Source organism: Misgurnus anguillicaudatus, chromosome 22 (assembly GCF_027580225.2).
Source record: "Misgurnus anguillicaudatus chromosome 22, ASM2758022v2, whole genome shotgun sequence".
NCBI classification, from domain to species: domain Eukaryota; kingdom Metazoa; phylum Chordata; class Actinopteri; order Cypriniformes; family Cobitidae; genus Misgurnus; species Misgurnus anguillicaudatus.
In genome coordinates, this window is record NC_073358.2 from 40,650,227 (window position 1) to 40,675,193 (window position 24,967).

Sequence of the window (24,967 nt, forward strand, 5' to 3'; positions counted from 1 at the left end):
ATTACGTCACTCAGAAGAAGAGCCAAATTTCCCCCTTGTGGCAAATAAAATCCCAATTAAGGGAACTAACAAACCAATAATAACTTTTGGATTCAATTTCAAAATAAGACTAAATATAAACCAAAGCCCTGATTCATTCATACATTTTTAGCTGGCTTTTATGTGTGCTGCTATGGTGGGATCATCTGGATGTCATCAGCATAGCAATGGTAGGAGAAGCCATATGCCTGTATGATAGGTCTAAAGGATGTTGTGTAGATGAAAAAAAGGAGTGGACAGTTCTTATGTTGAACACAAATGAATAATTTTATATTATTTTATACAACATATATAATGTATAGAGCCCAGAGAATCATCAGTCTTTATCGATGGGTGATTTGTTCTTTAAACTGGAAGGCGGGACTTCTTTTGTTAGAATGGTCATATTGAGCCCGACATAGCCTTGGCTACTGCAGTTCATTGGAACGAATGCGTCTAATAAAACCACCATCTTGAAACAGGGGAGCCCCTCCTCTTTAATGCATCAGCGTCAATGTAGGCAAAGGTGTAACGGAAATAAAATCGTTGTGATTGCAATATTCTAGTTTTTTTCTTCCAATGGTCAGACATGTATTTAGAATTGATTCCAGAGAAAATTTACAATTTTGATATTAAGAAAATCTACTTTTTCTAAATATAATGCATAGTGCTATAGGCCTAATGCTGGGTTCACACCAGCCATGGTAGAGGCGCCAAGCACGAGTGGTTTTTAATGTAATGTCAATGTGGAGACTCATTGACGCCGTCTGGAGGTCTCGTGACAAGAATGAGGTGTTTAAAGTGCTGCGGTAGACGCGATTCCGCCTCATTCGCACATCTAGTTTGCGCAAATTAAGTGTTGCAAAAAAAGTTGAAAAAATGCGCTAAGTTAAACAATCAGGAGCTTGCTCTAGTAGTGACGTGATTACAGGAAGCGAGCAGAGTCGCAGAAGCCCCTCACATGACTAGAATTTCACGCGCGACTTTCATGCTTGAATAAAGTAAGTAAACTCAAAATGTTCAAGTGGCAAAGTAGACACGGTAGACGCGAATTTGACGCCTCAAACGCAGCTGGTGTGAACCCACAGTAACATCCATACGCAGCACAAAAGTCCGGCATCGTCCATGAATTTGAAGCACAGGCGGAGATAGCAGTGTTACCTAGCTACTTCCTATGGCCCCTGTTCCAAGATGGCGGTGGTTGTGACGCATCCTTGGAACCCCAAGGCGACATCTAGTGTACATATCTATGTGTCCCCTATTCAAAGTAATACGAGTGCTTATATTCTGTATCTTTGTCACAATGGAGAGGCTTTAAAAAGTACATCCATCCCTCAATAATATAATCTGAATGACTCCAATGGGTATTAAATGATCAATAATATCATGCATCCATTGAAATATGGATCAGTGTGATCAATTGAATCTTATTGGTTCCTGCATGTCTCGTGAGAAAACACATATGACTAGTCACAATACTGGTCAAAAGATATTCAAGAACCAGTGAGATTTCCATGAATATGAATTAGATGGATTACAGCAATGTTGGATGCATTTGCTTTTTGGATCTTTACCATGTTGAGCCCCATATGCATGATGGCATTTTAATATAAAATGTGTTTCACTGAAGAAGAAAAAAACATCTGGGATGGCATGAGGATGAATGAGTAAATTATAAAGAGGGCTTTCGTTTTTGTGTGTCCGTTTTGAATATACTTGGCTGGTAGACAGTTTCACAAATTAACATTTTAATTGTTTTAAGGGTCATTTATACTTTTAGAAGACCATTTAATTCGAACCATAAACCATCTTTTGCTGGCTGTGTCCAGTGGAGTCAGTTTAACTTAAAAATAAGAAACGGGCCGTTTGTCGGTAAGGTTAAACCATCGACATGTTTCAGGTTTTGCAAGCTGGGATTGTGCTTTAATGTTGATGACAGTTCCCTGAGGGGAAATGAACAGCTGAAAATGGCAGAACTGAGATTCATTAGTTATATCCATGGCAAATGTCTGTGCACTAATGAATAGGACAGTTTGCCTCAAGATAACTAAAGTTAAGTGTCTCGCTAAAGGCAACATTTTCATAACTTCTAAGTGAAATCTGTTTAAGAGTGACTGTACAGTTTTTAACCATTACACTGCCAGAATTGCATTTAATGGTGAATAAAGTAGAAAAACAAGAAGTATGAAAACGTGTTTAATGCAACAGTCTCATGATCACTGAATACATATTTTTTTGTGACATGACATTCATCACAATCAAAATTTAAAAACAGGATATGAGCAGATCCTGTTGTCTTGTATCATGACCAGCTGTCAACTATAAGATAACTACTGTATTAAAATAAACAGACCCCATGAACTGTCAGACAAATGCATTTTCCTGTGTCATGTTGAAACAGGAAGTTGCAGCTTTGAAGCATGAGTTTTTTCTGCCTAGTCATTGATGCATATTATGGGGAGGTACATTCTCAATCTAAACAGCATTTGATTGGACAAATATCTTTGTCGTACAGGATGAAGGAAAAATATCCATATTCCTGAAAGATTTTTAAATGGTATTTTGTTAACTTTTAAGAGTACCCTAGCCTATAGATGACTTTAAAGAAAAAAAGTCTTAAACAGCTTTTACATTAGTGTACTCCATCTCTCTCTGTTTAGATATCAGTAGCTGGCTGCAACTCTTTGGGTTCCAGCTTCATAATGTGGTTCCAGGGTTCCCCAAACCAAAAGTGGAGAACACGGAGCAAACCTACGAGATGATGGCTACACAACTTCGCACACAGACTTGGGACACCAGCAAGGTATGCTTAAATTTCCCCATGTACGAGAAAGTTGTTTTAACAACAAATTAAATAACACTTACAGTTACTACTTTTTATACGATCTCACTTCAGGTTGTACTTGGTATCCAGTGTGATCTTCAAAAGCATTTGAAAAACTTCATCTCGCTGGATCGCCTTCCCATGACACCAGCCAATGGGAAAATCGGAGGCCGCCAGGGACGTAGACCGATATTCTCTGCCCTCTCTTCAATTTTCGGAAAAGGTGTCAAATTCGCCATTCGTGACGGAGTGGTCGCGACGGAGATAATCGGGGTGGCAAGCGAGGACAGCCGACGCATCGCGGCCGTACTAAATGGCGCCGTGTACCTAAGAGGCCTCCATTTTACGGTGGATGCACGCGACACTCACTATTTCACCAAGGCGGGTCCATTAGAGGCAGATCTGGGAGTGGCAGGGGGTGGAGCCGGAGGCGGAGTCAGAGTGTTGGAAAACGGCGTAAACGTTTCAGTGTCCCAAATCAGTGCTATGGTCGGTGGGGAAATGCGACGGTTCGCCGACATCGTGTTCCAGCAGGGCGTGCTTAGCTTTAATATTCGATACGGAGCATCGCCGGAGGAAGAACGTACGCGTGTGCTGGAGGCGGCTCGGATAAGAGCTGTGCAAGGGGCGTGGCTACGGGAACAGAAGAAGGTCCTGGAAGGGGAGATCGGAAGTTTGGTTTGGACCGATAAGGAAAAAGATGAGCTTATCGCAGAGGGGCGTGTTTCAGGCTACGATGGGTTCTACGCTTTACCCGTCGAACAACATCCGGAGCTAGCAGACAGCCCTTTCAATATTCACCTGATCAGACATGTAGAAACAGGTCGTAGGTAACAGCGGCACTTAGACACGTCTACACACCCCTTTATTACACTCCGAGCTACTACATATCTCTCTTCAGCTTTTCTAGAACCCCAACCAAACCAATTGCGAAAGACTCTATTGCCTTGTGACAAATGATGGTATTATTTTTAGACTTTTGCGTTTGTTTATGCACTCTTAGAAAGTTTTGGTTAGGTAGATTTCTTGTTTTACAGTGGCTTAACCGTTCTTACTAAAGAACGAGCCTTGCTTGCCAACAAGAGGGCACAGAGAATAATTCACCCGTGACTGTTCTTGACTAACGTTTTCGACTATACACGCAGCCATGCCTGGCTCTCTCACTTTATTGTGTACAGTCATCATTTGACTTTAAGGGGAATGTCAAGTCAGAATGGTTATGACATTAAATCCTGCAAACCTAAGGGGTTTTCTTGTGGTTTCATTGGCTGCTGTGTTAAGTGTTTCTCGGAGAATTTTCACAGTTGATTTGCTTTCCAGGATTTACATGTAGACGGCTTTCAGGATGACCTTCCAGAAACCAAACATTTCTGCAGACCTGTCAACGTCAAACAGATTCTCTTAGTTCGGTTCTCCGGTCTGCCTCTATGTCTCTGACTTTGCCGTCGCAAAATTGAACTCCTGGGAGAGATTCACAGTGTTTTTCGAGTCTTGGCAAGAGCTCATCACCATCTTGTGTTGTTTTTGCTTAATCAGTGTTGAAGAAGCTGAGAGAAATAGGCCGTTCGACACCGCTGGTGTGAAAACAGATTCTTTTTTTTCTTTTTTTTGCTAAAACTGTACAGTTAACATTTTGTTTCAAATGTAGAAAAAATATTATGTATGTGGAAATTGTGCCTTCCTGGTCTGCTAGAAACGATCACATGAAATGGGCTTAGACATATCGTACATCCTCAACTTGTGTTTCTGTAATAGTCACATGCCTTAGTTATATGCAATTATTTATTTTAAGTTTATTTATTGGCTAGCGGGAGCCAAAAACATGAATGCTAACTGAATCCCCAGGACACAAACCCAAATCCTGGTTTACGGTTAATGTGCTGCTCTTCTTTTTTCTATTCTCACGTGATTTAAATGTTTTTGCTTTGCTGAAACTGTAATCATGTGTTTGACATTATGGTTTCACAATGAATGTCAAAGCAAACGTGTTTTGGACTTATTTTGCAGTACGTCGAGTTCATTTTCCCCGTTTCTGATCCCTATTGAAACTAGTAGGAGACCCGAGGAGGAAGATGCATAGGGAAATGAAAGGATCACCTGTCGATGAAGAGCGCTGTTTTTGTTTTAGTCTTGGAGTTGAGTCTTTTCGAAAACTATTAAAGTCTGCAGCACTGTGGGTAGACGTTCTGTGTGTAGGACACTTGATATGGACTACTGTATATCATTAATGGACTACTGTAGACTGTTTATAGATAATGGACTATTTATACACGAAACTCAAGAGAATTAGGACTAAATGTATTTTCTTGTGAATTATGTGGATATGCTGTACCATCGAGCTTTGTAACCTTAATCTGAGATATATATTTGCACTGAAAATAAGGTGAAGAGGAAAATGCATCGGACTGAATTTTTTGAGCGTGCAAATATTTAACAGAGAGGTGCTCCGAAGGCACTATATGTTTCCGGCATTTTGCAAATAATTATTCATTTCAATCAAAGTGTGATTACGTTGCACGAAGAAAAATATTGTGGCGGGAATTTCGTTTTTTTTTCTTGGTTTGCATCTTAGTCATAATCACGATCATACTGAACTGACAAAGGAATATGTAACGTTTGGTTTATGATCGAATCTCTCACAAAAGTACTAAAAAGTTCAGTGTCCTCACCTTGGCCAAACAAGTTCCTGTGGTGTATATTTGGCTGATGGCCTTTATGTACACAACATAAAGCAGTTTGTAAAAACATGCCTATTTAAAAACAAAGTACTTTGGGCAGTGGCCTTTTTATAAATAAAAATGCAAATTTAACCCTGTTTTTCTATGTTTTGTATGTGCGTCTTCTCGAGTGTGTGTTTGTTCGGCGGTCATGTTCACCACAGAGATGCAAAAGGTGATAAATGCCATTTCTGACAAAAGTTAGATAAAGTAAACTGAATGCTCTTGGCACGTATTATACGTTCATCAAATACATTCGCTTCAAATCCGGCCTCATTTAGAAATATCGGTTTGTTGGCAGAATCCATTAAGTACTTAAAGAGTTGAGAAACAGTTCCTTGTGAGGACTTGGAGATGAATTCAACATGAATGTGGTAACCCAACCCAGCATCACGAAAGTACGTACCTATAGTCATGTAATTTTGTGAGTCTTTTCCGTGATATTTACACGTTTTTCCACCTTTTTGCGTGAACATTTTGTCACTGTCACGTATTTGTTACTCAACTGTTTTGTCCCATTTTCATACCATTATCACTTTGGTTTAGGGTTAGATTTACATAAAATGACATCCTTACCCAAACCCAACTCTAACCCTAATGCCATGCGACAATGGTTTAAAAATCATAAAATATAAAAAATAAATAATGAAATAAAGGATGAAACCAATACTTAAAGTGACATCCTAACGCAAACACCAAATCTAACCCTAAACCGAAGCGTCAATGGTTAGAACAAAACAGTTGAGTAGCAAATACGTGACAGTGACACGTAAACAGAAATACGTTACATGTTCACGCAAAAAAGACGGAAAACGTGTCAGTATCACGGAAAAGACTCACAAAATTACGTGAGTATAGGTACATAATTTTGTGATACAGGGTTGGGTGGCCACATGCATCACAGCGCCCCTAATGTGCATTTCAGTTACTTAATTTTTACATTTTAAATTTTTACTTTATTTGCAATGTTTAGTTGCATCTTTAGTGAATTTGCAACTGTTTACCATCTTGTCCAAAGATGCGATTTTTATTTATTTATTAAAGTGGAGGTTTTGCACTTAGAGGGTTTTGCAGTGAAAGACAGTCGAAGTTTTTATTGCCATTAAAGTGAACATTACTGAACCTAAACTACCCTGCTAAAAAAGCTCATTTACAAGAAAACATGTCAGATGCACTTAGAGGGTTTTGCACCTGAAGTTTTTGCGTAGAAATTGCTTTCAGTGAAGAAACTTTGAACAAATAGGCCAGATGTAGACATTATTTTGATAATACGTAATACTCTTTAGAAATCAAATGTTTATTGTTTAACATAATTGTTCTTCACTGATGACGTGTCCAAGTAGCACCTGAAGGTGTATTCAAATTCTAACAGGAGTGCTAACTGAAACTTATTCTAAAACACTTAAACAAAATTTAATCTCAGAATCTAATCTCAGAAAACCAAAGATGGACATTATAATACACGTTTCTGTTGTTGTTATCAACATTCTATAAAGAGGAAATGAGCTTTCCATATTTACAAAAAACCCTTCAAATCTCCAATCAAAATAGCAACGGGGCAGTGCAAACTGTGCATTAGACTGTACTTACACAAGACAATGATTTACAAATATACAACAAATATACATTATGTGTTTTCAGGTTTTTATCCTTGTGTTATTGTTGATGTTTTGGATCATTCACAGGATACAGGAGCGGAAAGCTGATTCCTTGGTCCGGGACCTTAAAAGCAGCAATAAGGTTTCTGACTTTCCTAAAGTATCTTTGCTTTGTCCCAGGTGCTGTCTGAAAAACAACAACAATGTCAAGTTTAATAGGATTTCACTTTTCTTTATGAGTTCTTAAAAGCATTTCTGATAGCAGCGGCACCTGGTATTTTTTATATATTTCATCCCTCAAATGAATTTGTGTATCATTAATGTATCAAAAACAGATGTTACTGCACCATGCAAAATCTCATTAGGAAGTCCTTAAAAAGGTTATCAGATATCGTTTAAAGGCAGTCAGTTTCTTAAAGGCATAGTTCACCCAAAATGATGAAGTTTCTGTCATTTACTCACCATCAAGATGTTCAAAACCTAAACAGGCAGATATTTGGAAATTGAGCAAAAAGCAGGACCACCACTGACTTCCAGAGTAGGAACAATAATACTATGGAGGTCAGTGGCGGCCGGTGACTTCTTTTTAAAGGGCACACGATGCGAACTCGTCACAATATGTATTTAGCCCGTCATGTGTGTGGTTCGTCATTCCAAAATATGCGTTCGGCACCTCAGGTGAACCATATGCATCATGCGTCTTGTCAAAATAAGTGCACACGCGTCGAAAGGTTTTATGATAAAAGTGACGATTGTGTTTACCAGATACTCGCTTAAAGGTGCAGTGTGTAAATTTTAGCAGCATCTAGTGGTAATGTGCTGGTGAATTGCAACCAATGGCTCAGTCCACTGTTCACCCCTCGTTTTTTTAATCACATAGAGAAGCTACGGTAGCCGCCAAACATGTCATCGGAGACAACTTAGTAAAAAAAGTTTGCCCATTAAGGGTTTCTGTAGAAACATGGAGGCACAAAATGGCGTCTTCCATGTAAGGGGACCCTCGGTGTATGTAGATAAAAACGTCTCATTCTAAGGTAATAAACACATATCGGTTCATTATGAAAGGTCTTTATACACCACTGATTATTATATTATATAGTATATTATTTTGCATTTCTGTCAAGAGATCCTTCTTAAAATTACACACTGCACCTTTAATCTCATGTATATCAGAGTTTGTGTTACGTGAGTGTCTTGAGCCAGTGTTTATAGGCCTGATGTCATAGATAGTGCGGTATGAGTAATGTTTTGACATTTAATAACATTTTTAATAAGCACCTACATTTGTCTAGATTCTAGTGAGAGTAATAGTGTGTTGTATTGTAGGGTCACAGAAAATGACAATATTGTTTCTTTACATATTAAACAATGATTTTCTTTCAGCTTAGCATTGTGTTAGCAGGTCATGGGTTTAAACACACATGCTGAAAACAACTAAACAATGTCAGGATTTTCATTTTTGGGTAAATTATTCTTTAAATTGACACTATTTACACTTAAGTTGTTTTGTTGTTTCTTTATCAGATGGACAGGTTTGCCCGTGTGTGACATGAAGGAAAGTTTGCATCTTAGTTCCAATAAATACTCATTGACATTTATGAAGAAAACTTGATGTGGTTTTTCAAACCATGAGCTCTTCAAAATTATTTCACTTAAAAAACGTTTGGATAAGGTTGCACAGTTAAAAAAAAATGTATCAGCATCTTTATCATCAGCGTTGATATCAGCATATTAGTGCTGCGTTGCACAGCTCGAGCTCACCACTTCCTTTAGGCATGAATGTGGTATGTATAAAACGCGTATGTACTGGGCAATTATCTTGCTGTTAATATGTGGTTAGTTAAGCTATAAATACAGATCAAAGCACACTGACCACAAATAAGAAAAAAGGGTTTCGCTGTGTACTTAAGTAGAGAGCTTAGACCTTCACTTGTTATTTGCAGTTTTGCACAAGCATGAATTTTTAATATTTGCAGAAGTGGCTAACCCGAATTATTGCACGCAACAATGGAAATAACACACTAGGGTGGGTCACTCTTGCTTCTAATAATAAAATGTGGAAAATACATTTACAATGTGAAATGCTAACGTTAAAATAGTTTTAAGTAGGGCTGGGCATAGATTAATATAGATTAATCTCATACAAAACAAAAGCAATTCTTTGCATAATATATAAGTTTGTGATGTGTGTAAATGTTATGTATATTTAAACACACGCACATACATACATATACATTTAAGAAATGTATATATATGAAATGTAAAAATATAAATAAATATATATACACATGTAAATGTTTCTTAAATACATACATGAATGTGTGTGTATTTATACATACATAATAATTACACAGCACAAACTCATATGCAAAAAATTACTTTTATTTTGTATGAGATTAATCTAGATTAATCTATGCCCAGCTCTAGTGTTAAGTTAATCATAAACTTTTCTTTCTAAGATGATCTTTGCACACCTTCGGCTGCATCTTATTGGCAGTTCATGTAAGATGTCATGTGGTATAAAAATGATTTTGAAATGCCATATACAACATTTATACCTTTGTGCATGATGATTTTATGAAAACATGCTAGCAACGTCATACATTATTGTTATACACTGTAAAAAAAAATTTGTAGAAATTACAGTGTTACTGGCAGCTGGTTGCTTACTTACTGTAGATTTACATTTATGTTACTGTATTTACTAGCAACAGTTTGTTCATAGTTAAATGAACATGAAACATTTCAGTCGTTATCTTCTACAGTAAGTTACTGGCAACCAGCTGTATTATTACAGCTAATTTTTACAGTGATAGCCTTTTTCTACACTGTAAAAAAATTCCATAGAAATTACAGTGTTACTTGCAGCTGGTTGCCAGTAACTTACCGTAAATTTTAATTTATGTTATTTACTGGCAACATTTTGTTCAAAGTTAAATGAACATTAAACATTTACAAGTCTTTGTCTTTACAGAGTAAAACTAAAATAACAGCATCAAGCAAAGCATTCTGGGAAAGAAAATCTGAAGCAAAAAACAGAAAAAGATTGATGATGATTTCTGGTTTCCAGAATGCTTTGCATTACGCTGTTATTGTATCGTTTCATTCTGTAAAGATAAAGACTTTGTTTATATTTCAAATATATTTAACTTTGAACAAACTCTTGCCAGTAAATGACATAAATTTAAATCTACGGTAAGTTACCGGCAACCAGCTGCAAGTAACACTAATTTCTACAGATTTTTTTTACAGTGTAGAGAGGTTTGAGTAATAGTATAGGAACTGTTGAATGCTTAAGAGGGCTAAAGATCGGATCAACTTCCTTGAGACACTGAAGTCCTGCTTATTGATCTGTGTACCATTCATATTGAGCTTGTAATCATTGTTGTGATGTGTTGTGTTAAGGTAGTCTGTTGGTGTGGTAGCGTTTTGTATGCCTGATGTCATAGGAAGTGTGGTATGAATAATGATTTGAGGTTTATTAACATTGTTATTTTTAATACGCATTTACATCTGTCTAAATGTATAGTTCAAAAGGTCATTGGTTTAATTATAAGTCGCTTTGGAGGGTAAAAGCGTCTGCCAAAAGCATAAACTTAATGTATGTTTACTAACAATGAGCTGTCGCCCTTCAAAAGACACTCAACAGTGTGTTATCTTATTCTCATTAACACAATTTAGATTTTTGTTCTGTCTATATTGATATAGGAATCCGGTAAAACGGTTAACTTACAAAACTTTACCTGTATGAATTTCTTTTTTCTGATGAACACAAAAGGAGATATTTTGAGAAATGATGGTAAACTCACAGCAGATAGTGACCATTGACTTCCATAGTAGGAACAATATTTTGGAAGTATTGTGATAAATGATGAGGAAAATATTTTTATAAATGATGGTAAGCACACAGTTGACGGTACCCATTAAATTCCATCATACTTTTTAATTCCAACTATGGAAGTCAATGGTCACTATCTGCTGTATGTTTACCATCATTTCTCCAAATATCTTATTTTGTGTTCATCAGAAAAAAGAAATTCATACAGGTTTAGAACAATACGAGGATGAGTAAATGATGTCAGAATAGTGAACTGTCCCTTTAATTGTCAGTAATATTGTAATGTTGTTTTGTTAAGGTTTTTTTTCCTTACAGACTTATGCTCAAGGTGAATCATATCAGGACTTTTGAGGTTTTGAAAAGTGAATTGTTTTTCAAATAGCCTAATACAGTACAGGTATGTTAAGGTTACACATACATTTTTAAAATAAATTAAAGACATGACTATCTCTGAAGCTGTCACTGCAGACAGGTATAGCCTACATTCAAGATTTACCTGAGTAAAAATCTATGTAAACCTTAAATCTGTTCATACCTCTATTGTCCAGTAGCCATCATTTTGTTTGAAGATTCTGTAGGTGTACACCCACTCGCCCAACCTGCAGATCAATGAATTCAGTTATTACTTAAGCATGATAGACACGACTCTCACAAACAGTAATTCTACCCAAACAGATGTGAAAGATGTTACTCACAGCACACACACGCAGTAAGAACCCGGTAAGTTTTTGCTGTCTCTGATCAGATAGCTGCCGTCTCTGCCAGCCACACTCAAAATCTCTTCTGCTTTTCTTTTACTGATGTCTCCGTGATACTCTGGTAGATCCTCCATTCTGCCTCTCTGCATCTATTGTACACACACATACCGCCACACAGACTCAGTATACAGGATGTGACCTCTTTTAAGGAAGTCAATTTTTACCCATACTTAATAGAAGCTTTCTATGAAAGTACCTCTTAGGGTATATATGCTGTTCCAAGATCAGCGTTAGCTGCCTTGTGCCTTTTTGAGATGTGGATCCACTATCTTTGCTTTTAGGCGACAATGGGATTATGTCAGCAACAAAAAAACTTCAAAATTTGCTACAGGTGTATTATGTTATATATTATATTGTGAGATACAGTATATTGCCCAAGAATAACACTTTTAACTTTTAAAATGAACTCCATGTTAACCATGTGGCTTTTAAAAGATCCTTCTGCTTTTAGATTTAGCCTACTGTAGACATTAGATCATTATTTTGCCCAGCAATTTTACTTCATGCTTTCTGAGAAAAAAACCCACTATTTCAATTATAAATTCAAAGCTTAAGCTAAATCTCATGATTCATGATATTATTTATATATTTTCCTAGCATATTTTTTTCATTTTACAGTAATAAATGTGAGCGGCTGCACTACACGATTATGTCCACACGGGGGCACTCTGTCGATAGAACTTATTATTCCTTAAGATACACCAAATAATGTAGGCTACTTAAATATTAATGTATGGTATGGTACATTCATATTTTAGTTGCATTTAATTATAAACATATACCACATAAGCTGAGGTATAAAATTGTTATCTATAAAAGGTTGCTATGTTTGGTTGAAGTGCATCGAGCATGGCGTAGAATGAATAAAGTAAGAAGTGCATCGGGCAGAATCTGGTGTACTCTTGTCGCCCTCTCGCGGTGTCCACTGGCCTGGTTTCACAACTACTCCAGATGTGCAATGAATATGATGTTATGTACTAACAATTTAATAAGAAACTGATTGTCCAAACAGTCACTTTTTACATTTCTCGTGTTATAACTTTTGTTACATTACTACATTAATATGTCTGTATTCAAGCAATTTTCTCAACCTATTTTATACCTTTAGTGCTATATATGGCCATGTATGAAAAATAAAAATTATTAGTAGTAAGATCCTAAGCATTAGCAAGGCCATATACGTGACATTCTATAGACAGGTTTATACAGCATTCCAAGTCTATATTTAGCTACACCTGAGTCATTAGAAACCACAGGTGTGTGAAGAACAGGAAAGGTAAGAGATTCTCACTTGCTATTGCTAACATTTTGTTAAAAGAAAAATAATATAAAATAAAAGTAAATTAGGTCATGTAAATAATATAAGTAGGCTATGATAAAACCATTTCTACTGAAACAGAACTATTAAAATATTGAACTTAATTTAGATTATCTTAAAGTCAATCCTATTTGGGGTTTCTTTTTGTTTGTGTGAAAAGTGCAGAACGTGTGTGCGTGTGTGTATTGAGTCTATGGCGATAACAAAGTTGGTAACCATGACATGGAAAGACAGGTAGCCGCATCTGGTTACCTGTCTGTTGTCAGCGTCTGTTTTGTTTTCTAGCACTTTTAACAATTGTGAATGTGTTCTTATTCAGGCAACTGTAATGGGAGCCACGAGCAGTAACGTTCAAGGTAAGTTTGTTGTTGTAGGCTTGATCACAGGTTTTCAGTAGCATATTCTAAGGCATTCTTTTCTGTGGCATTTCACAAATCAATGGTTACTTTGCAAGTTAAACAATGGTTACTAGAATGGTTTTGAAATCAATGTGCCAAATGGTTATTACAAAATACATCATTTTCGTTAAGGGATGGCATTGCATTGCATTATATTCTCTCTATATTGTATATGTACTTTTATAACTTGATTTAAAAATAATAATAATCTTGTGTGCTTGTGTTTGTTCTTATAATGTAAATGTAAGGGCTCAGTTAGTAGACCATTATGCTATTTTGTACAAATCAAATTTTTTATCTTGAATAAATTCAGTGTCTTAAAAGAAAGTGACAGTATGTGTGTGTGTGGAAGCTGTCAATAATAATAAAAAAAAAATTAGACTTCACACACACAGTGCTTTTCCCCTTTATGTTAAACTGTCTTATAGACATGAGAAAACACACATGCATGTAGCAAGCAAAAAAATTGTAAAGTTTTTGTTGTGATTCATCAAGGAAGTAAAATCTTGCCACATTTAGTTACAGAGTGTTTGTCTTGGGAAAATGTTTTACTTTACTTTATTAAAAAATGTTAACTACATTCTAAAGTAAGAATCATACTGTGTATTGCTTTTATATTGCATATTAAAATTGATTTAATACCTAATTACATAAAAAATGTGTAACTTTACTTTTTTTGAGTAAAAGCACGTAAGTACTTTTTACTTAAGTAAAAGTAAAACAATTACTAGATGTTTAATGTACTTAAATAACAAACTACAATTGTTGTAACTTTCTTTAAAAGGAAATTCTGATATTTCCTATATTTCGATATTATTTCTTATGTTTCTGTTTGTATAATTTGTGGATGTGTAGTTTCTGTTTCGTTTCTTTATTCGCTATGCCCACTGATGGTTGAGCGAGATTGTGCAGGTGCAGTCCAGGTAATAAGGAGAAACCAAAATTTCCTGCCACAAGCGAAGACAATAAAGGACTTTGCATCTTACAAACAACAAGATTTTATCTTTTGGTGTAAAATACATAACGTTAAAACATCATTAGCAGTGTTGGGGGTAACGCATTACAAGTAACGCACATTACGTAAAATATTACTTTTCTGAAGTAACGAGTAAAGTAACGCATTACTTTATAAATGTACACATTAATATTTGAGTGCGAGTTACTTTTCAGTTTAATTAATTCAATTTAAAAATAAAATAATTTACTGAATTAAACTGAACATATTAACGTAAAATTACCCACTTTGTGCGCCTGAGCGGGAACAGTTTGAGTCAAAAACGGAGATGGCAGGCCAGAGCTTGACAGTATTGCGATCATAAAAAACACCTGCAAGGCCTGAAAGAGATCAAGCCTCAGCCAAGTAAGAAAACGTAACTTAAATGTAACGTAAGCATTACTTTCCATGAAAAGTAACCAAGTAACGCAAGTAGTTACTTTTTTGGGGAGTAACTTAATATTGTAATTAGGGATGTCCCGATCCGATCACGTGATCGGAAATCGGCCCCCGATCACGTGGTTTCAGACTCGATTTGATTTGGACGTCACCTCCTGATCAGGCAGTTTCGGAGCCAGAGGGGTAATTGCCACCCCAGACGAAGTCCTTGCCACCCCGCTGAAAACATTCCACTGTTTGATTTTTACGAACATTTCTCAAATCTCCCAGCGGACGTGACTGCGCGGCTACACTTTTCATTAGGCTTGTTCGACTTCGTGCGGCGTCGCAAGGACCAACAGCCGGTGACGTCAAAGTTCCACGAGAGCGACTTACAAGCAAACTCCTCCGTATGATTTCGCGAATCGCTCGTGCGGTACTTTGGCGTGGTCCGGCTGTCGATTCTTGAGGCGCAGCTTGAAGTCGAACAAGCCTGTTTAAGCTGACACACAGCTCCTTCGTGCTCCAAAACATAACGCGGCAGCACACACAGGATCAATGAAGAGTGTTTTGCTGGTATGTATGGCTTTTATTGGTATTAAATTAAACAAAGTACTGTTTTAAACGGGAAGTATGGGAGACGTTGCACTGTAGTGCTTTAGCATTTATACTTTAATGAGCATTATAGTCTTGTGAAACTGACTAATACTGTCACGCCTGCGTGAAGATGCTTAAAACAATAAAAAACATGTCGTTAGCAAATGTTCAGCAAAAATCACAGACATTAGGTAGGCTTATTCATTTTGGCACGTGTAATGCAGCATATTGAACTTAATAAAACCACCGTGGAGATAGTACAGGGATGTAACAACGGGGTTTTCGGTGCCTCGCGCTTTTTTCACGTCAGTTTGGGTGACTTGGGTCTGAGAGGGTTGGTTTATAATTTCACAAAGTCATCTGAAGCCATTCCATAGCTTAATGTGAGGGACAGAAGTCTATTTACTTCATTACATTGAAGTTTATGGAAACTCGTTCCCTCCCTCCCTTAACATAACATGTCTAGATGTCTTTAAGCAATTTTCCTTGTGTTGTCAAATAGGCTAGACCTCATGCTCAGATCTGGTCGTAATGTATTACTTTAGTATTTGTATTATTAGTAAAGGTGTACTTATGGTAAATAAAAACAAGCAAATTGTTCCAAATTTTGGTTTCTTCATGAGGTGTGTAACCAAGTTTTCCTTTAGGGACAGCACAATGAAGAGAAAAAGCAATATTACCAACTTCTTTCTAAAGAAGCAAAAGTCAGGTGCAAATCAGGGCCAAACAGATCCCAGATGTTCTATTTTTGCTGTATACTTAATACATATAGGCTATAATTGTGTACATTTAGGAAAATAAACAACTTTAATTCAATCTATATACATTTTGTGGAAAATAATTTATTTTTAGTGTAATTGAACACTTTGTATATTGACCCCCCAAAATAATACCTTGCCACCACTTTGCCACCCCAGTTTTAAAAGTCTAGCTCCGCCACTGCGATCAGGACTCGGATACTATGCAGGGTATAAATTGGGCCAGCACACATACTGAAGGTCTCGCTCTGCTTCGCGCCAGTGTACGCGCTGCTGCATGTGAACTGACGCAAATAATAAACGTGTTTTCATTCATAGGCTTCACACACTCGTGCATGCGGTGCACACAAAGCGGGTTTTTACCGCTCATTTAAATGACGCGTCAATCGTTTTTGTGTATATGTGCTCAGTTAACCTACATCAGTAATGTTACGCAGCTCCGTGTCTCACTCAGAACCTCAAGAACGCCATTCGCGCAGGAGGATCACATTACACATTGTAGAGACGAGAGATAGAGAGAGAGGTACGAAAGGTGCACACATCGAAAAAACTTAATAGAAGTCTAGAAACAAAGTATTAAAGTATGTATAGCCATGTCATTCATCTTATTACAATATGTTAACTATAACTGGATACAACTTATTGTATAGTTTAATAAAATAATGTATTTTGATTATACAAATTAATTACGACCTAACTATGGTGATTGTTTTACTAACTGCTGACCAGCTTAGGGAATCTCTATGGCTAATTTATAAGACATAGCCTATTGCTGAATCAGTATGTTGTTTTTCTTTGTTAATTGAGTCTTTTTGGCTGGCCTATCTTATGCCTAGAATTAGTCAAGGAGGTTGATTCTTATAACTTCCTTTAAAAGTTTGATCAATAGTGCATAATGACATGTGCAACAAATGCATATAGGGTGTCAGACTCATAGATGTGCATAATTTAAAGTTCACGTTTTAAAGTTTGGGTCAACCTGTGGCACAGCTTTAAAGCTGAAACTTATAAAATCCTATCAGAGGTCCAAAAGTCATTGAAACACACCAGTGGCTTTGCTGTCATCAAGATAAAACACGTTATCCCTCGAACCCTCCCTCCTAACAGAGCATCCCCACAAAACAAATCCCAATTTAACCCCTGAACATACTTTATATAGTATATATTCATTATTTTTTAACACATAAATAGTTATGCGCTGGCACAGAGTTAGACTCTTTTGACTCCACACAGAAACAGCAATGCGTGCGGTGCGGCATGACATAAGGAACATCATGGTTCTGTTTTTTCGCTCTTCTTTTTTATGTATTATAGAAGTATCGGATTGGGACTTGGTATCGGCAGATACTTAAAATCAAATGACTCCGACTCGAGGGCAAAAAAACCTGATCGGGACATCCCTAATTGTAATGCATTACTTTTAAAAGTAACTTTCCCCAACACTGATCATCAGTAAGCGCCAGAAAAGACCAAACTCATATATAACAAAAACTTTAAGTTGAAATTGATTCATTCATTCACCACTCCTTCAAATGCAGAAAGCAAATGAAATACTTGAACTTTGCATGCAAGTGTAACAGTACAGTTTGTTGTTAACGAAATTACTTAATTTGCATTAAACAAAAGACTGTTACAAAGGTGAATGTTTTGACATTACAGTATGAGTGTTTTCCTTTTTCTCTTTTACCTCATAGGTGATCTATACATCTATGCAACAGAACAGGTCACACTGGGAGCTTATGTCACTATACCATGCTTCCTGTCACATGCACCACACGGTGCTATAGAGTTGGCGTGGTTTAAGGAGACAGAATGCATTTGTCTTTATAAGAATGGACAGGTGATAAAAGGGAGGGGTTATGAGAACAGAGTGAGTCTGTTACCTAAACAGCTAAAGAGAGGAAATGTGTCCTTAACGCTACAAGGATTAAAAAATTCAGATGTTGGAGATTACACATGTCAAGTCACTGATGGAGGCCGAACAAAGGAGATAACAGTAAGAGTAGGAAAAGGTTAGTATTCTGTCATTTTATATTTGCATTATTTGTACGACAAAAGTCACCTGTAAATCTCATTAATCCCATATCCTGCCCCACTTGAGGTGTCCTCATAATGTTAGCAAACACCAAAAACAGTGATAATTTAGTTTTTTCATGACTTTCTCATTGGCTGAATAGCTGCCATGTCTTTACGACTTTTTATTAATGCTCCCTTCTCATGTGTATAACACTGGTTGTGTGATTTTCTGAAATGTATTCTTTTAAGAAACTCCTGGCCATGCATTCATGTGAACATCAGTTTGACAGGTTTCACCTACCTAAACGTTGTGGTATCCCTGAGAGCAGTAAAGTGGTTCTCGCGAAATTAGACTGATGAGGTGTCATGAAACTTTTTGATAAAAAAAGTAAATGCTATCAAAATAAAAAGTACAAACATCTCTTCATTTACTATTTTTGCACATGATTTCAAATGACATCATATAATTAAAAAAATCTAACATATAAAAAGCTTTAGTGCATGTTATACTATAAACATTTACAGTAAAGAAACATGTGGTTTTTGGTGATCATTGGTAAATGTAGAGACAATAATAAGGAATATAAATATGGCCAAGAAAAATTTTCTTATCCTCCGCAACAATTTTCAATCATTGTTAAGCCCTCAAGAAACTAACATCCCCCCCAAAAAAAATAGTTGGAAGGGACATAATTGACGGTGACACTCAAGATGGCTACAAAGTAAAAAAAAAGTGTCATAGTACCTGGACAACTTTTAAGTTCTCTTTACTGAAACATGAGTTTGTAAATGCATATATGTAATATAATATCATGTTGCGGTTATGATAATTTTTATAATGATAATCTAAAAAATGTAAATAATTATATAGGTATTATTTTTTTAAATCCTCTAAAAATAATGGTTATAGTAAGTTCAGACCTTAATCTTATATGTGCATAAATGGCTTCAAGGGCTTTTAAAAATTTTTGATGCTGGAAACCTTCTAAATACGGATTTCGTGAGAACCATCCAGTGGCAAATATAAAACTTTTGTTTAAATGTAGCTTGAATAAATTGATTGCAACCACTTAACTTAAAAATTGAGTAAATTCAATTAATAATTTTTTCAGTGTATCACATGTCTTGTGTAGTTCATCCCAGCAAGCAATTTTGGCTAAAAACAAGGCCAAATCAGTGTCAGTGACAGTCTAATAGACGTCTACCATAGCCCAAGAATAGACGGTACATACTTTAAAACAAATAAAAGCAAACACCTGAACACCTGTTGACTTTGCTTACATGTTGGAATATCATACATCTTCAGGTTATTTTGGCAAAATGGCATGTAACCAAATTCAAAAGTTTTAAGGTAGAAGTGGGTTACTCATAGTCGGATTAAATTGGGTCTATAGTTAGCCGTCATTTCAACGTCTCGCTTTTTGCTTGCTAGGATGCCTCGATGGGAGGAAAATGTTTTGGTAGCATGCAAAGGACCAGTGGTGTATTTCGGAGTGAGTTATAATATTTTGTTAGTAAAGATAATTGGGAGGCAACACGTTTAACTCCTTATAATATTCTTCAAACGATTCCAAAGCAATACATGCAGTGTGACTTAAACATTTAAAAGATCCACAACCATTTGAAAATACAATTGCCATCGAGGCGTACCTGGTCAGCAACAATATTAAGGGAGGTGCCAGGCATGTGTCAATTTGACTTCCACATGAATGCCAAGACCAGGGGCCCATTTCAGTAAGGAGGTTCAACCAACTTTGAGTTAAAACTTGAACTATGAGTTACTCTGATATAGGAAACTCTGAGTTTTCGGTTACAGAACAACTGATCTGAGTTAGTTCAATCGACTCAGAGTAGGTTGACTATGAGCCTGCGTTCCATTTCAGTTTTAGACACACACTCATGAACTTCCTTAAACACTTCCCCTCGGTGGAATCCCTGTCACCATTTTGAAGTGCGTTCCACTTCGTCAAGTGGACGATGGAAGTTTATATATACAGACCCTCACTCCCTTGATTTTGAATGAAGGAGCGAGTCTACTTCATATGTACACTTCAGGCAGCTCCATATACCACAATGCAACATGATTGTGACGTCACTTTAGCAGCTCGCTCTTCGCACAGTTGAAATGATGGATGGGGCGGTCTCCACTTTCCATGTGATCAAGGGCTTAGGGCGATCCCTTTGAACCTACTTCAACCCTGCGTTCCTGTTAGTTTTTTATGACCTTCCCTCGCTAACTTCCCTTAGTCTCATTCACTCGGATGTACGTCATATAGACAGAGCGCAGTTATGCAAATTTGAAAACCACGCCCACCGAGGGGAAAACAATCCAACCGTCTTCATTGACTTTGTATTGAGAGAGGCCGCATCTGTCATTTCTGGCTTCTAAAAAAACAGAAAAATGCCTAAAAGCTGCTGTGTGACAAGATGTACAGCCAAGAAACCCAGTTTTTATAAGCTGTCGAGCCGTAAAACCCAGCCTTTAAGGAGAAAAAAGTGGTCTGCCGACTATGTTTCCCCCTAGTGTGCGCAGTTCTACTAAAAGGAGTACTATGAAAAGTTGCTTGTTTCCACTTTTGTGTCTATAAACAATCGTTTCTTGGGGTCGACAGCTTATAAAAAGTTATTTACAGATAAAACTTAAAGTGCCCATATTACTTTTTCTGGGTTTTGTGGTGTTCTTTTGTGTCTCTGGTGCTTCCACATGCATACAAACTTGGAAAAAAAATCCATCCATGCTGTTTTAGTGAGATACAGGTTTCTGAATGTCCTCTGCCTTGAGTCTCAGATTGCACGGTTTCAAAATCAGCTCCGTTGTGACGTAACTAGCCTTGTCACATTCCGTTTGAATTTCCCGCCCACCACCCCACTACCCAGGTCTCCACCCACCAGGTAACTAGAGAGCACAGAGCAGTCACTTCGCTGATATACCCTCTATGCTGTTATCATGTCTCACAGAAATAACAGCGCTATTTGGATATTATAGATTATACTCCCGCCTACTTTTAAAAACAACGTTTCAACGCTTGTTTATCAGAACCTAAAGTGTAATCTCATATACAGTGTGTTACTACGTAAATAGTCCTCAGATTGTAGGCGATAAGACGTTCATGCGAAATCTAATGTAAACAACGGGCTATATATCTATATTTCACGGATTATACGCATTTGTGGACATAAATGGTCATTGGAAGTATTTTATTGCACTTTCATGGATTATTCACACATCTGAAACAGACTGGATTCGATTCGCGATCGTTATAACAACACAAAAGGTAAGAAGTCACGTTTATATTTTGCATGTTGTCATCTGGACTTCTGTCACAAAATACTACATTTATGATGCTAGAGCATTTGTATCTTATCTGTATATTAACTGCTTTATTTTACAATTCTACATGAACTTACTAAGTAATAGTGTTTTGCCAAACTAACCAGGACTGGATTTTCCGACGACCCTAACATACCCCCAAGTCTCTTATCACTTTACCAAGATACGGCGGACCTCCTGCTAGCTTCTAGCAATTAGCATGCTATCCACAAGCAGTATACATCCCCTGCCGGGTTTTAATTTTGTAATTTGTGAAAATAATGCGTTTGAAAATGTTTTATAGCGGGAATATGTTAACATTGTCCAGGGAAATTGGGTGTATTGTTGAGACTGTTACATCACAATTTACTCCGTAATCATTATGTGTCATGAGTTTCTTCTCCTGGAGTGTACTTATTAGTGATACTTTTATGCCTTATTTGTCTGTTGGCAATACATAAACCGTTAATAATAATGATATATAAAAATAATAATACAGTCTGTACTGCTTGCGACACGATTGCGCATGTGCACATGGCGTTAGTAGTGGGGCGTGGCCAAATGAGCAGCAGCTCATAAATATGTAATGACCACTTTCAAAAATCTGAAATGCACTGAAACAGAGGCTCCTAGAGATGGGTAACAATCTTTTCCTACAAGCTATTTCAAGCAAAAAACTTTTAAAACATGCTTTATAGAACTCATACACCTATTTAACTTGTGGAAAAGCAGTCATAAGATGGGCACTTTAAAAACAGAATAATGCCTAAAAGCTGCTGTGTGACAAGGTGTACAGCTAACAAGCCAAAAAACCCAGAAATAAGTTTTTATATGCTGTCGAGCCGTAAATCTCAGCCTTTAAGGAGAAAAAGTGGATCGCCAACTACGTTTCCCCCTAGTGGACGCAGTTCTATTAATAGTAGTTTTTTAGCTTGTTAGCTATTGTCTGGGTTTTTTAGCTTGTTAGCTGTACATCCTGTCACACAGCAGCTTTTGGGCATTATTCTGTTTTTTGTTATAAGCCGGAAATGACAAGAAGGCAGCTTCTCGTAATACGATGGAGACGGATGGATTGTCCGCCCCCCGGTGGGCGTGGTTTTCAGATTATGAGTCTGACGCACTGTTCTCTGTCTCTATTGCTTATGTTGTATGAGTGTCCACTACTGCTGGAACACCTGAAGTACAAATGGATCGCCCTAAGCCCTTGATCACATGGAAAGTGGAGACCCCCCCTCCATCATTTGAACTGTGCAAAGCGCTAGCTGCTGGAGTGATGTCACAACAATCATGTTGCATTGTGGTATATGAAGCTGCCTGAAGTGTACATATTTGCGAGTGCATGTCTAAAACTGGAGTGGAACGCAGCCCAGTGGGCACTCGTACAACGTAAGCAATGACGTATCCGAGTGAACGTGACTGAGGCTGCGTCCAAAACCGCATACTGTTCAGTAGGCACTGAATGAGAAGAAGTACTACTGACTACTGTATAGTATGAATCCTAGTAGTATGAATGCGATTCTGACATATTACATCCGCCATGTTGACACATCATGTTACATACGTCGGCATCACGTCATGTCATACCAGCGCGAAAACGGCTGCATTGCTGCTTTCGCCTTTCTTCTTCATTGCATAACTCCGCTCGTGGGGCATCATGGGATAGTGAAATGTCCATCGTATGCACGCTTCGAAATCTAACTGGAAGTAATAGGTTATCCGGGTACTTTTCGCATACTGTTTTTGGAATACTATGTATTCGGACATACTACACGCCCCGCCTACTGTATTTCACCTACTATATAGTATGGTAGTAGGCGGTTTCGTATGCAGCATGAGGGAAGTTAGCGAGGGAAGGTAAAAAAAATCGAACTGGAACGCAGGGCCTTGTTTCTGGAACTGTTTAAATATAAGAGCACGGCCACGAAGGCTGATATTAGTGTAAAGATATTTATATATCTAAAATGCCTGCAACGAAAAATTATACTGCTCACATAAATGCAAGTGGATATGACAAAAATCACATCGAGTCTCAAAATCCTTTTCGCGACATAAATGTAAATTTCTACAAATGAATGTAACCATCATCTACAGGATCCTCTATAAAAGCACATAAGATTTTAGTCACTTAGACAGGCTCTGCACCCAGGACTGGACTATACTGGTAATCTGGCATACCGGGCAAATGCCTGGTGGGCCAATGCACTTGAGGGCCGGTCGGAATAATAATATTTTTTTATTTGACCAACCCTGCCCATAAAGCAGGGACAGCGGCCCATTGGTTCATTTTCCATACTGGCACCGGGCTGGCCCAATCATCTCTTAATAGGCTCCACCAGCTGTTTCTTAAATCAGATGCTGAGGGGGAGTATCATTATACACACTAATTTTGTGAGATACATCTCACTATTTTTGTCTGACCAGCACATAACACTCGTACATCGAGCAACGCGGGCCGTTGCTTTCTTTCTTTGTTTCTGTTTTTAATTCAGTAATGGCGCTTATAGGCACGTTGCCAATGTTCTGCATTTTCCAAAAAAGTTATCATAAGATGTTTGTTTTTTCGGACAGACCGGACCAGGAGACACATAATCAGCAGCCCATTGGTTCTTTTTTATTTGACATTTGGCTAGCCCAATCACAACTTTTTGAGCTTTTTTATGAAGCATGCAGGGTCAGTATGCGTCTGTCAAAATAAGAGACGACTGAGAACCGAGTTGATGTGTGGTAAGCAGAACTGCTTTTAAAACACTGTCGTTAGATATCCTCTTGATAAAACGCAGTCAAAAACACAAATGATAGACCAATAGCTGTTTGCAAAATGACAGTGATTACACTGCAATAAAATACAGTGTGGGCAGAATTATTAGATAGCTAAATTAAACTTTTGATCACAGTTTTTATCAAACATATTTTACTAATTCCAAACCAAATTAATATTAATCTTAAACTACCATTCATTTAGTAAATAAAGCATTTATAAGTAATACATTATTGTTAATGATGGCTGGAGACAAAAGCACCTCAGGTGTGCAGAATTAGGCACATTTGCTTTTACATTTCTAATGGGCCAAAAAAGTTTAACACACACTGGAAATTCATTATTTGATGCCCATAAGAAAGATGCCATGCATGGAAATTGCAAAATTGAGGTGTGACCATTAGACAAGAAAACCTGGTTCAAGGTCATAAAATAGAATGAAAGGAAAATATATATATAAAAAATTAATGTTAGTCATTAAAATTACTGTGGTTTGGAATTGGTAAAAGGTGTTCAGGAAAAAGTGATCAAAATATTCTGCACACACTGTAGTGGGACTCATGGCTCTTCCGCGAGACTTCGACTTCATTGTAGCATTTATCAGTTCTCTGTGTAATCATAAGGTGGTCAGAATGGTTAGTTTAAACATTGTGCACACTGGCTAAGACAATTAGCAGATTTTTAAAA

The 24,967-nt window shown here is 37.2% G+C and overlaps 2 protein-coding genes across 4 annotated transcripts in view; one reads left to right on the forward strand and one right to left on the reverse strand.

Annotated features, from left to right (window-relative positions):
* tenm1 (teneurin transmembrane protein 1) overlaps positions 1-5,657 on the forward strand; it is a 392,082-nt gene extending 386,425 nt beyond the window's left edge. For all 3 annotated transcript variants that reach the window (XM_055198820.2, XM_055198822.2, XM_055198819.2), the window contains 2 exons: positions 2,679-2,821; positions 2,915-5,657. In XM_055198820.2, the coding sequence (XP_055054795.2) occupies positions 2,679-2,821; positions 2,915-3,676 (905 nt within the window). In that variant the 3' untranslated portion in view covers positions 3,677-5,657. The remainder of the gene's footprint in view (positions 1-2,678; positions 2,822-2,914) is intronic.
* Positions 5,658-6,087: 430 nt separating this feature from the next.
* On the reverse strand, positions 6,088-11,970 carry sh2d1aa (SH2 domain containing 1A duplicate a). The gene is made up of 4 exons (XM_055198828.2): positions 11,950-11,970; positions 11,691-11,842; positions 11,531-11,594; positions 6,088-7,344 (listed from the first exon to the last, which is right to left on the reverse strand). The coding sequence occupies exons 2-4, from the start codon at positions 11,840-11,842 to the stop codon at positions 7,216-7,218; spliced, it is 345 nt and encodes a 114-aa protein (XP_055054803.1). The 5' UTR covers positions 11,950-11,970; the 3' UTR covers positions 6,088-7,215.
* Between the last annotated feature and the right edge of the window lie 12,997 nt (positions 11,971-24,967).